The 14294-nt window shown below is 43.4% G+C and overlaps 1 protein-coding gene across 1 annotated transcript in view; it reads left to right on the top strand.

The window, feature by feature from the left end:
• BRINP1 (BMP/retinoic acid inducible neural specific 1) overlaps positions 1 to 14294 on the top strand; it is a 133267-nt gene that overhangs the window by 75040 nt on the left and 43933 nt on the right. The window contains exon 4 of the mRNA XM_065947484.1: positions 576 to 681. Within this exon, the coding sequence (XP_065803556.1) occupies positions 576 to 681 (106 nt within the window). The remainder of the gene's footprint in view (positions 1 to 575; positions 682 to 14294) is intronic.

Raw genomic sequence — 14294 nt, 5'->3', positions numbered from 1 at the left:
ATTGTATTGTTCTTGCCTAGTAACAGTGCATACGTGCTCATCGATAATGCACATTGCAACTTATAAAGGCTCTGGGTAATGAGATGTCTGCTATCGAACATGCGCCACGTGCCATGCACTTCCGCCCATCAGGTTTAGTCTCACAGCCTTCGTGGGCAGGATTTATTAGCTCCAGGTTTCAGGAGCCTAGAGAAGTGCCCGCCTGTGGTCACACAGCAAACCAATGGCCCAGCCGGGATTTAACGCTGACCCTCCTTTTTCCAGAGCCCACGCTTCCGAAATACACGGTAGTGTTTCCACTTGTTATTAGTTCATAAAATACCGTGACTCGGTGACGTGAGAACCAGGGATAGAACCTGGGCGCTCTGGCTCCCGTCCGTGCTAGGTTGCCCTGCTAGCCTGCCCGCTTGGCACCAGTCAGCCCTGGTCCTCGGCACGGGCAGGGGCTCGGGGAGTGGCCGCGGGCGCAGTCAGACTCTCCCCACTGCTGCGTCCCTGCTGGGGGCTGACTCTGCAGGATCTGTCCCAGCCAAGGGCATCCGTCTCACACCTGTCACCGTCGCTGTCCCCTCCAGGTCACAGAGACACGCACTGGGCCCCTGGGCTGTAACAGCTATGACAATCTGGACTCTGTGAGTTCCGTCCTTCTGCAGAGCACTGAGAGCAAACTGCACCTTCAAGGTAGGATGTCAGTGGAAGTGATGGGAACAGAGGGGGAGGAGGGAGCAGGCTGCGGGAGGAGGGATGGGGGAGTATCAGGAGGCCAGATGTGGAGTGAGAAAGAAGAAGAAGATGAAAGGCAGAGAGAAACCAATGAAAGCTAAAAATATGGAAATCAAGACAGTTATGATGTCTTTTTAAAATTTTAACGTATATGGGACATTAAATTCATGGTTATTAATTAGTTTTCAGAGATAAAGTTATGGAAATGTGAGCTTTATCTGATTATTTTGATGAAAATGTCTAAACAGTGTTATTTATAGATGTTCCAGATCTAATATATATTAAAGTTTCATATCATAGTGTCTGAATTTCCCACATTATTGTGTTTGATTCTCAATGTATTTTGGCAGATGTTATTTGAATTCAAAGAACTATAGGGCACTTTATAGAATTTGGGGTTCCGTGTAATCTTCTTTCTTCTCCTTTGTTAATCATTTGTGGTCTTTAGTACATTCATACATATATATGTGTGTGGGTGTGCCTGCTTTTAGCAGAGTTTGCAAATGAGAACATTCAGTGCTGGCCAGAATAGAGCAAGACAAATACACTTAGGCATTGCTAGTGAAATTGCAATAATCCTAAGGGTTAGTTTGTTGAAGTATATATTTGTGTTTGTTTATTATCTGTTATATGTAAGATCCATATATACTCAAGACCTTGAAGGAAACATGTTTTAAAACAGTCATTTTATCCTGATTAATTCGTCACGAAGAGGAGGGGAGATTGTAGGGGGAGAAATGATAAGACTTTTAAGTACAGATAGTGCTATTTTAAAAAGCATTATTTATAATAGCCAAGAAAAGACAATGTAAAGATCTCAATTTTCTACCTGAGGAGACTAAATGAATTATGTAGCATCCATACAACATAATGTTAGGCAGGTGCTAAAATGCTGTTTGTAAAGAATTTTCAAGATATGTGAAAATGATTTGGTATGATGTCAATTAAAAATGGATGATTTTGATTGAAGGAATGGTATGAACTTAATGTAAAAGGATGAGGAAAAATAACACTGCAAGGAATTATACCAAGATGTTAAGAGGTTACTTCTGGATGATTAGGTTAGAGGTGACTTATTTTAGGCTTCCAATTCTTTTTCTAACTTTTCTACAGTGATTATGTATTAACTTTATAGTCAGAAAAAAAAAATGGCGTATACTTTGACTTTGAGCGAGCTAAGAATGTGACCTTCTAGAAAGGTATATGATAAAGGTGATTCTGAATGTCAGTGGGAGGAAAGTTGGGTTGAGATTGGCAGATCGAGCTAAGCAGAGCCTAATATGACTTTTATATTCTGGTTCCTTGGCAACTCTTTGATTCATGCTCCTGTTATAGAAGATGGTTGGAAAGCAGGGTAGCGTCACTTGGGAGCAGTGAATGAAAATCCATCAGGGAAAATCAGGTCAAGAGAATGGTATAGTGTTAAAACAAAAGCCAAGAATACAAAACCTCAAATATATGAAGAATAATCCTATCCCACTTTATTAAAGAGTATACAGATGTGTCTGGTCATGCCTGATAAGAAATGACTAAGAAAGACAGACTGACCTTGGGTGTGCCAAGATCCCCAGCATTAGTTCCCGAGATGCCTACAGTGAGCTTGTGGAGTGAGAGCAGGGTTTGAATCCAGGAAATGTGGCTCCGGTCTGCGTCTAATCACCCTGCTATGCACGAAGGAGGTAGGGAGTGTGTTATATCTGGAGTAAATTTAGACGGGATGAGCAAGATGTTGCTAGGAGGTTATTAAGATCTTAGGGACATTTATAAACTGATTTACCTTGAAGCTAAGGAAGTTTAAGATCCAGAGCTCTCTGGCCTTCTAAGTCCCTAGCTTTTCTCATTCTAAATGTTCACATTCACATGTCATTTTGAATTCTTTTCTTCAGTAGGCACCTGTAGTATAAGCCTCAGTCCTCAAAACCCAGATCTGCCGTTGGTTACGTTATTTCTTGTTCAGTCACTAAGCACTTAAATGAAGTGACCATTAATTTAAGAGTATAGGAACCATGAAAGGGTTTTAGAAAACAAAATAGCAGGAAGAGATTAATGTTTTAGAAGATCGATCTGGCTATTGTGTGGTCAGTTAATTAAAGAGTAGATTAGAGGTTGGTGACCAGTTAGTTAAGGACTGCTGCTGTATTCAAGTCGAAATGCACAAATTTAGGAGGTAGCAGTTGGGATGGAGTGAAATAGACCTATTTTGGAGTTACTGAGGAGGCATCGTGACCAGGAGTTAGTGAAAAGAACATGAAAGATTTAGATATTTGAGTGACTGGAATGAGAGGATAAGATAGAGCTGATGGACAGAAAAATACATATGATTCAAAGTAGTGTGTAATAATAAAGATAGTAAAAGTAATGCACATTACTATGGAGATTCGGGAAAATAAAAAACTAATGCATTCTATCTGTCTAAGTAGAAGAGTCTTAGAAAGGAGAAAAATACTCTCCTGGTGGAGGGTAAAACAGAGAAGCTTCTTGCTGTAAGACAGAAGAGTATCTCTTGATTTACAGGTAGGCTGATATTTATTCAGTAGCATACAGAAAGCAGCAAGTGAAAGAAAAAGGTTGGTAAATTGGACTACATTAAAATTAATTTCTGTTCATCAGAAGATGCCATTCATAGAATGAAAATTCAAGTTACAGAGTGGAAGGCAATGTCGATGATAAATGTATCTGACCAAGAACTGATGTGTAAAACGTGTACACCCCAGGATCGAGCCCGGGTCTCCTGCCTTATAGGTGGATCATTTTACCGACTGAGCCACCAAGGAACCACATAAAATGTGTAAACAGCCTCTGAAACCAGTCAGCCAAAGGCAGACAATCCAGGAGGATAAGAGGAGGGACGGAAAGGCATGAACAGGCACTTCACAAACAAGAATATAAGAATGACAAACAGATATTTGAAAAAGTGAATAGCTTTACTCATCCTCAGAAAATGCAGATTAAAACAATTCAGTGTCATAGCACAGCAATCAGTCTGGCTCAACTGGAAAAAACTGACAATATCTAGGAGTGATGACGTGTAACAGTGGGTGTGTACACACATTGCTTCCAGAAGAATAAATTTTCCAGATTACTTTGGAAAGCTCTTCTTGGCAGCTTCCACTAAGAACTCAATGTGCCTTGACCCCATGACCCAAGAGTTACAAACCCCATGACCCAACAGTTACAACTCCTAGGAGTATGCCTAAGAGAATTGTTACATATGTTCACCAAAAATCATGAATGTTCACGAGTTTTGTTCAAAAGAGTCTCCTAAATGAAAATAGCCCCCAAATCCCCATCAACAAGAAAATGGATAATTTGTCGTACAGTCACATGACGGGCTGCAGGACAGAAATGAGAAAGAATAAACCACCATTTGTATTTTACTTTTAGCTGCTCTGGGTCTTCATCGCAGCATTCAGGCTTTCTCTGGTGGTGGAACGCGGGCTCAGTCGTTGTAGCGCGTGGGCTTATTTGCCCGCAACATTGGAGATCTTAGTTCCCCCGCCAGGGATGGAACCCATGTCCCACGCGTTGAAAGATTCTTAACCACTGCAGCACTGGAGGAGTCCCTACGCTACCGTTTTAATGCAGCAGTATGGAAGAATCTCATGAATGGGACATTGACCATAAGAGACACTTCCCTGGTGGTCCAGTGGTTAAGAATCTGCAGGTGACGCAGATTCAAGCCCTGGTCAGGGAACTAAAATCCCACGTGTCACAGCCAGCTAAGCCCTAGTTCCACAACTAGAGAGACGCCCACACTCCACAACGAAAGATCCCATGTGCCACAAAGTAAGGCCCGAATAAATACATGTTTAAAAAAAGAAGCACTGAATTAAAGAAGCCAGACAGGAAAGAGGATATGTTGTCATGATTCTGCTCTTTCCACCGGTCAGAAACAGTCAGACACATACACTGTTCAGGATTGCTTTGCAGAGAAGGAACAGGGGAGTGACTGCAGAGAGGTGAGAGAGGTTTCTGGAGGTCTTGGTAAGATTCTGATCACGATGGCCACACGTGGGTGCATTTACTTCGTGAAAATTGATACAGCTGTACACACATGACTTATATGTACACATTTCTGTGTATAAAATATGCAGCTATTAAGCTTTTATTTAATAATGTGCTCTATTTTGACATCCTCTGCAAAAAGAAAGTGTGAATAAAATGGGGACATAAAAGAGCAGGAGGTGGTGCAGCCCAGCCTAAAAGGAGGCTGCGTGGACTTGAGGGTTGAAGAACCAGAAATAACAAATGCTGCTTATGAAGCACACTCCCGTGTGCCAGGAGCTGTGCTAATGTATTTTTACTATACTTACATTTATGTGTTTCTTTTTATTTAGCTTGTATTTGTTTTATATAATGGGGTTTATTACATTTTTAATGCTCATAGCGTTTATAAGGGAGGCATAGATAAATAACATGCCCGTTTTGTAGGTGAGGAAACTGGGACTGAAGAGAGGTTTCTTAATAAGTGACTGAGCTGGAATTTTAACCCCAACAGCCTGACTTTAGAGTTTCTCCTTCTTAAAATGGGTGGCTCCGTATTCCTCTGGTCCCCTCCTGATGCCTCTGCATGAGGGCTGGGGGCAGAGTCTGCAGGTTTATTAGGGTAGATGGAGGATGATACAAATGGCACTCAAATGACCTTCACTTTGTGGTGTTTCATAAAAGGTTCACAAAGCAGGGCAAAGGTGGAGAGAAATAGAAAAATTAAAAAAAAAAAAAAAAGAGGAAGTTTGGAGATGGAGACTCGAAATGAGAAAGTAAGTATCATGGAAATGAACAGAGGCTATTAGTAGTCAAAGCAGCAGCCACCGAGCTACTTGTAATAATGCTAATGGCATAATGATAACTTCTCATTTTTATCCTTCTCTCTCCAAGAAGCCCATTGAGTGTTTTACCGACATTGTCGTGTAATTGAATCGAGTATCCATCTGGTGAGATGGATGTACAGAGAGCAGACCTCTGCCTCGATAGCTCACTAACGTGGAAAGGGATGCGGAAATAATATTTCACTGAAATCTAGGGATAATTCAGAAATGTATTCATTCACACATTCACTTACTCATTTAGTAATATTTATTGAATGTCAGCCATACATCAGACGTTGTTCTAAGAACAGGATATAGAGTCCTGAATAAGCGAAGTCTCAGTCATTTTGGAGTTTACATTGAGTGTGTGGGTGTTGGGGGAGCAGACACTAAACAAGTAAACAGAGAAATCTATTTTCTTTACAGTCAGAGAGGTAGTGAGGGAATAGGTCATCTAGAAATTTGTAGACCATGGAACAGGCTTTAGATTTTACTCTGAATGAAATGGCAAGCCATTGCAGATATGGGCAGTGGAATAACTGGACCTGACTTCCATTTTACATGAATTACTATGACTGTTCTGTAGAAAAGACTTGTAGAGGCCAAGATCACATCCAGGCACCCAGCTAGAAGGCCATCATGTTTATTAAGGTGAGAGAACAGTGACAGCCGGGGCCACCAGGAGCGACCGTGAGGGTTGTAAGAAGTGACTGAATTATGGATATGCTTTTAATTCAAGTACTGCGGGCATTCTTTGGCAGTGGACTGAGGAAACACGTATGAGAGGAAGAGAGAAACAGAGGATGTTCCCAGAGTTTTGCCTGAGCAGCTGCAGTGACCGGATTCCCTTACTGCTATGGTGAATGCTGCCGAAGGGATCTGTCTTGATGGGCCATGAGATATTGGGTTTGAACCTAGGTTTGAGACGTCTGTTATGTCTATGTTGAGTGGACATTTGCAAAGTTAGGGGAGAGGACAGCGATGTAAATTAGCATAGGGATGATATCTAATGATGTGAGATTGGATAAGATCACCTTGAGAGAGAGTATAAATAGAGAAAAGAAGGAGCCCCAGGGATTGAGCCATGGGGGTGCAATATTTATGAGTTGCGATAATGGCATCATAATGAGGAACAAGGAAAGGAAGCTAAGAACTGTCTGAGGGGCAGAGTGGAGGCAGGGATGGGAGGAGAGCCCAGAGAACGTAGTATCCTGGAAATCAGGTGGAGAGGTCATCGTCACTTGTGTCAGCTGCTGCTTATGGGATGGGGAAGATGAAGATGAGAAGAGAGTGGTGGGGTTAGCAACATGTAAGTCGTGGGTGACCCTGACAGCAATGCTTCACTAGAGTTATGGAAGTGGAAGCCTGCGTAGAGAGACTCCAAGAGAAAATAAGAAGAGGGGAAGTGAGGGCAGGGATTTAGCAAACATTCCAGAGGAATCTCACAGTAAATGGTACAGTAGCAGAAGGTGATGTGGGGTCCCTGAGATTTTCTTCTTTTTTAATATAGAAGCAACAAAACTCTGGTACGTTGTTGGGGATTTATCTTCAGAGAAGGAAACCTTGATTTTGCTCCACTGGGGTCATGGTTGAGCAGGGAAGAGTGAATAGGATCTTGTATATGACTGGAATTATTTACCTTAGATAAGACCTCCTGCAAGTTCTTACAGGGTAAAGGGAAAGAGAGTATATGGACCCAAAGGTGGGTCCAGTTCACAGCTGTGGTAATAGGGCCAGTTTCTTAAACTTTACTCCTGATCACTGTTAATTGACTCTTTAAAAGACTTTTCAGATTTTCAGTTCAGTTCAGTCGCTCAGTCGTGTCCCACCCTTTGCGACCCCATGGACTGCAGCACACCAGGCTTCCCTGCCCATCACCAACTCCTGGAGCTTGCTGAAACTCATGTCCATCAAGTCGGTGATGCCATCCAACCATCTCATAACCATCTCATCCTCTGTCTTCCCCTTCTCCTCCTGCCTTCAGTCTTTCCCAGCATCAGGGTCTTTTCCAGTGAATCAGTTCTTCACATCAGGTGGCCAAAGTATTGGCGCTTCAGCTTCAGCATCAGCATGAGTCCTTCCAGTGAATATTTAGGACTGATCTCCTTTAGGATGGACTGGTTGGATCTCCTTGCAGTCCAAGGGACTCTCCAGAGTCTTCTCCAACACCACAGTTCAGATTTTAATATCTCTGAAATTATAATGTTTCTTATAACTGATGGTGTGTCATAGTGTAATTGGCAGAGTATTTTTTTCCTTAGTGTATGCAAAACAGTGGTATATTTTACACTATTTGGCATCTTAGATTCAATGACATAGTCTTTTTCTCAGTGACAAAAAAAAGAGAGGTCACTAGCTCACTCTCTGTTTCTGAAAGACAGAAATGAACAGGAGGACAGTCAAGATCTCGAGAAGATGGAGGTGAGGCAGTGAGGGCCGCGGGATGATGACTCCAGGCTCCACCCTCCAGAGAGGCTCCCCGAGACTGCTGTGTTTTGAGAGCCTCCCTGGTATTTATGCTCAAGTGGCTCATTTCACTTACTGATCTTAAATTATTTCTCTTCCGCCTCCTTTTTTCTTCCCTCCTTCTTCCTCCTCCTCCTTTCCCCTCCTTTTTTTCCCTGTCTCTTCTTGAAAGCTCAGCTCCTTCCAGAGCAGTCTCTATTGCCTATCACTGATGCCCTCAGGATCTGTTCATGCCCTAACTGATGGTCCTTCTCTCGTTCACTGAGTTCAGTCCACCTTTCCACGCCCAGCACAAATGTCCATCCTCTCATCAGGAATCCTTCCTTCTTTACCTTGTCTTGGCTCACCTCCTCCCATCACCATTTCTCTCTTCCCTGGATCATTGCAACGATTGTCAAACCAGTTTTCTTGATTCTGATCGCTTCTGCTGGTCCATCCCCATCTAAGCAGGCAGTACGCTTTTCCTAACACCAAATCAAATCCTGTTACTTCTCTGCTTAAAACCCTCCCCCATCTCTGAGCTGGGTATAAGGTAGAGACCTGGGCGCCAGGCTGGTGAGAGTAAAACTTGCGCCTGTCATATTCCACCATCCCGTACGTACCCGTATTCTTACGCCAGGCCTCTGGAGCTTCTTACATTTTACTGTAGGCATCTTTGTTGTTGTTGTCATTAGTACTCTGCCCCTTTGTACATCATTTCTCCAGCTCCTGGACTTCCACTTCTCCCCAGAAAGCTCCTCTTCCTGCATCTGCTCAGGTTGTTAGACACCCTGCGCACCTTCTTCCCTACGATCTGTCACGTAATATTATTAATCTGACTCCCTAGTTGGAGTATAAATTCCTCATTGCTAAGGGCCATCGCTGTCTCTAGCATGATACATAGAATCCGGCTCATAAACAGTGTACATACACAGAAGATGCGTGTTAAATGAATTTATAAATAATTGATGAATAATTAAATGAATGAATCACCCAGCCCGTAGTGAGCTCCATTTTCTCTGAATTCTTACGATTCTCATTCCATTTCATGCCGGATCCAGTTCAACCTAAAAGGACGATGTCCTGAGGCCTCCTCTGTGCCAGGAGCCTCCCTTGCTACACAGAGAGCATTCTTCAGACAGCCTGTGCCTTTTCTGCCGCATTGGATGTTCTACCTTTCAGGCGAGAGTCACGCTCCTTTAGTCTCCCAAATGCCACCTCTTCCGAGAAGCCTCTTTTAAGACCCCTTGCATGGCATTTTTTTTTTTAAACTTCATCTTGAAACACATTCATTTTGTTTAGTTTTTACCTTTCTTATCAAATTTAATCATAGATTTCTTTAAGGAAGGGATTTTGCCAACTTTGTGTTTCATTATATTAAATATAGTGCTGTGGCCGTTGGGACTCATATAATATCTATTTGCTGAATTGGAAGTTGGTTTGGATTTGGTGTGACCGTGACCAGAGGAGGCGGAGGACCAGGAGGCTGGGGGAAAGGAGAGCGAGAGGAAGGGAAACGGGAGTGGGAAGAAAGGGAGGCGAGAGCAGGTGAAGGATGGGGGGGGAGGGAGAAGGGGGGGGAGAGAAGAGAAGAGGAGCAGGGGAGTGAAGAAGAGGCCGAGTTGAGGAGGAGAGGGAGGGGCAAGCGGAGGCCGGGGAGGAGAAGGAGCAGGGAGGATCGCTTTCCTCGGCCACTGGCATCATAAACGGAGCAGAGGTGATGATCTTCAAAGGCATCTTGCATCAAGTAGGAGTAGAGAGGGGCAGAGCGTGTGGAGCTGTTTAAAGTCAACATTGTTGTGAACTGTTATGCCTTCTCAGGCATTGTGCTTATATCCATGAGCCGGTTTATCTCTCCCATCAACTGAGAGCTAGGGATCATGCTCCCCATTACACAGATGGAGAAACTGAGGCCTCCCGAGGTCAAGTCGCTTGCCCAACGCCCCCACGCCCCAGCTTCTGGCTCCTGGCTGCCTGGGTGCCAAGACGGCTTTGCTCAGGGACCTCTGAGTCAGCACAGCACCTTCTCCGTGTGGGGAGAATGGGACCAAATCCCTGTGCAGCTGCAGTGGGAGAGGAAGAGAGGAAGGAAGGTGATTCCGTCTTTCTTTCATGAAGCCCCATCTCCCCTGGCGGCCTTGTGACCCCAGCGGGAACGCCGAGTGATTGCTGCCAGCGCTGGCTCCAGTCAGCAGCTTTCGGCTGAGTCCTCATTAAGAATTAGCCCGGGGTCGCAGGCAATGGCTCGTGACTAAGGGCCTTCTTGTTGATTAGCCGGGGTCTAGGAGGCACTGATGGGGATCCAAATTTCCGCCTCCCCGCAGCTCTGTCTGTAGAAGCCTGTTGAACAAAAGAGCAGCGCCTTCGTGACAAATGGGATTGCTGACTTCCACCCAACTACTTGAGTCCAAATATTGGTTTTCTTTTATGAACCAAGGAGCACTGTATTCTCTGCCTTGTGAGAAAAAGTGGAGTTCCTCTTAGGAAGTAGATTGAAGATACCAATTAAAGACTGAACCAGAACACAAGTAGAATAGGGAGGCATGCATGCTCAGTTGCTCAGTCATGTCCCACTCTTTGTGACCCATGAACTGGAGCCCATCAGGGGGATTTTCCCAGTAAGAATGCTGGAGTGGGTTGCCGTTTCCTCCTCCAGGGGATCTTCCCAATCCAGGGGTCTATCCTGTGTCTCCTGCTTTGGCAGGTAGATCCTTTACCACTGAGCCACCAGAAGCCCAGAATGGAGGATCCCAGAGCAAATGTGATAGTGATAAGTCCTTGAACTAGTTAATTAAGTCTCTGAGCTTCCTCTGGTCTTCTAATCTGCAAAATTAGTCAGACCGATGCTGAAGCTCCAGTACTTTGGCCACCTGATACAAAGAACTGACTCATTGGAAAAGACCCTGATGCTGGGAAAGATTGAGGGCAGGAGGAGAAGGGGATGACAGAGGCTGAGATGGTTGGATGGCATCACCGACTCAATGGACAGAAGTTTGAGTAACTCCGGGAGTTGGTGATGGACAGGGAGGCCTGGTGTGCTGCAGTTCATGGGATCATAAAGAGTTGGACATGACTGAACTGAACTGAATCTGCACAAAACGGGAATGAAAATACCTCTGTCTCAGAGCCATAATCCTACATTTATTTGGAAAATATATAGAAAGTTCAGATAGTAAAAACTCTGCCTGCAATGCGGGAGACCCAAGTTTCATCCCTGGGTTGAGAAGATCCCCTGGAGAAGGAAAGGGCAACCCACTCCAGTAACATTGCCTGGAGAATTCCATGGACAGAGGAGCCTGGCAGGCTGCAGTCCATGGGGTTCACAAAGAGTCGGACATGACTGAGTGACTTAACCCTTAACACATATATGGAAAGCATCTGACCTAAAATGAAGGGGGTTGATATAAAGTGATAGACGATTTCCTGGATAATTCTCACATGCCAAGTATAGAGTTCATTCATTTATATCAATCTATCGTTGAAACCTCAACACAATCCATTTTCCAGTTTTGCGAATTGAGATTCACAGAAGTTAATTACCTATCTGATAGTCAGCAGAGCAGGAATTTGAGCCCATGTCCACGCAATGCCAGTGCTCTTTAAGTATGGATTACACCGTGTCTCAACCTGAAGCGTGTATCGTAATCACGGTTTTTATTGGAGCCGATAGTTATGTAGCCCTTTCTGTGTGCTGATAGGTTCTGCTGTTGACTTTTGAAAGTCTGTGATTCTCCTAAAATTACTTGCCAACTTGTGGCGGTGCGTAGGCGTGCCATTTCCATTGCTATTCTCCTACTCTCAAAAGAATCCAGAGCCATAAAAGATCAAAATACCTTTAGAACAGACTGATTATGAAAGCCTTGCAACATTCCAGGTGTAGATGACGATGAAAAGGGCTGCCTCTGACCAGGGGAAATCTGGAATAAAGTGGTGACTCAATACCCAGATCTGTATAGAAAGAGCTGGGTACGCTGATGGAGCATTAGGTGTAGTGCATGTGTTAGTCGCTCAGCCGTGTCTGATTCTCTACGACCCCAGGGATGGTAGGCCGCCAGGCTCCTCCGTCCATGGGATTCTCCAGGCAAGGATACTGGAGTGGTTGTCATTTCCTTCTCCAAGCTGTGTTGAGGGAAGGCCTGTTAGAGGGTTCATCTTTTGGTGTGTGGTCACGTGAGGCTCTGTCTTTCAATAAACGTGTGGCCAAGTGTGCAGCGCAGAAGTCCTGACTGGTCAGTGTGATCAGTGAGACTGTTTGATCGACTTTAACCACCACGTCCCACTCGATTCCTTGTTGATCTCATTGATTATACAGAAATCAGGCATCAGGATGGCCAAAACCTAAATCACCCATGGAAATTAATATATTGACTTTCTTTAAACAAGGTACCTTTTTTTATCTTTTGTTTTTATCTGTTTTTACCTGTCAGAATTTATCTTAGGCAGAATTAAGGTCTCCTTTGGCACTGCAAATACAGTACTTTCACTGCATTACCCTGTTCTAGGTACCTTTTGTTATGTGCACAATTGCTCATATTTGCTCCTAAATTTCAGTTAAGACCCCTGAAAGTAAAGAATCCATATCCTTTTAAATTTGCTCATTATTCAGTTTTTACTTACTTAGTGTGTGCTCTGACTTAGATCGTGTGTGCTCAATATATATTTACTGATATAAATTTATGTGAACTATCAAATCAACTTGCTTTGAATCCTAATTTTTTAACTTGTGATAAAATACACATAGCAGAGTTTAATGCTGTAGGCATTTTAAAGTGCACAGTTCAGTGGCATTAAGCCTATTCACAGTATTGTGCAACTAGTTCCAGGACTTTCTCACCATCCCATGTGGGAATTCTGTTTCCATTAGACAGTTAGTTCTCTGTTCTTCACTCCCTCCAGTTCCCGGCAACTATTAATCACATTACTGCCTCTATGGATTTGCCTGCTCTGAACATTTCGTATGATTGGAATCATCGAACATGTATGTGTGTGTGTGTGTGTGTGTGTCTGGCATCATCCATGTAGCGAAATGTTTTCAAGGCTCATCCATGTTGTAGCATGTAACAGGACTTCATTCTATGACCGAGTCAGTATTCTACTATGTGGATATCCATATCCACATTTTGTCTATCCATTCATAGGTTGATGGATATTTAGGGTGTCTCTGCCTTTTCATCAATATTGCTGCTGTGAACAACATGTTGGAATTTTTATTTGAATACCTGGGTGCCATTCTTTTGAATATATACCTTAAGAGTGGAATTGCTGAATCATACAGCAATTAAATTTTTAAAAAAATAAGCTGTGGTACAAAAATAAGTTTATTTTGTGGTGGATTGCCTGGCCCCATTGTTCTCTTCCCCTGTGAGGATTATACTCACCAATGCATTGCCATGTGATAGGCAGTGTTGAGCTGCAGGAGATGTATACACCTCGTTTAGTTGACATTGGACTTGGCCATATGACTAGCTTTGGCCAGTGGAATATAATGCACGTGTCATTTTAGGAGACGCTGCCTGGTTTGGCTTTCGCCCTTTTCCGTCTGCTATCAGAGTGGCATATATGCCTGAGAGCGGCCACTCCTTCAGCTTCGATCCGAAGAAGAAGATGTCTGACACAGAGCCAAAGCCCAGCCGACATGAAACATGAGCAAGAAATAAACCTTTTGTGGTTGTAAACCACTGGGATTTGGGGGCTATTTGTTATGAAACAGAAACTTAACAAAAGCTCAGTAATACTGAAACACTGGCTTACACAACGTAAACCACACTCCCTCACTGCACAGCTTCTTCATGCCTTAACTGGGCTATTATGGGTCTCACGAGCTGGGTTAAATACACAGAGTTTCCTGAATGCATTTGATCTTGGTCACATGTGCAGATCTATGATTCTGGGTAATACAACTTGGCAAATGCTGGACTATTAATATAATATCATTTGGATTAAATCCTGTCCAAAATACTTTTCCTCTGCTCTTACAAATGTAGAAGGCTTTTCTTTATTCCTTCTGCTGAAAGGTGTGTATATTTTATTTTAATTCTACATTTAAGAATTTTGTTCTCCTACCCAACTGGGGCCCCTTGAGGTCAAAACCGTCTTATTAATTTTCTGTATCTCTAGCATCTAGTACATTGTCTGCCTCAATAAAGTGGTGAGTGAAAGGACTTTTCTAAGCATGGCAGAATTGAGCAGCTTTATTTTTGCACACGTACTGTGATCTAGTTTTGTGTTTGATATCGTGGAAAGAATGCAAAGACATAGAAGCCAGTCACAGTTCTCAAGAATCATAATTTGTAACAATGGATCCCAAACAAAATATGT

Source organism: Muntiacus reevesi, chromosome 10, assembly GCF_963930625.1.
Source record: "Muntiacus reevesi chromosome 10, mMunRee1.1, whole genome shotgun sequence".
In the NCBI taxonomy this organism is placed as follows: Eukaryota; Metazoa; Chordata; class Mammalia; order Artiodactyla; family Cervidae; genus Muntiacus; species Muntiacus reevesi.
Note: the sequence above shows the minus strand (reverse complement) of the source record. Positions and strands in the feature narration are given on the sequence as shown.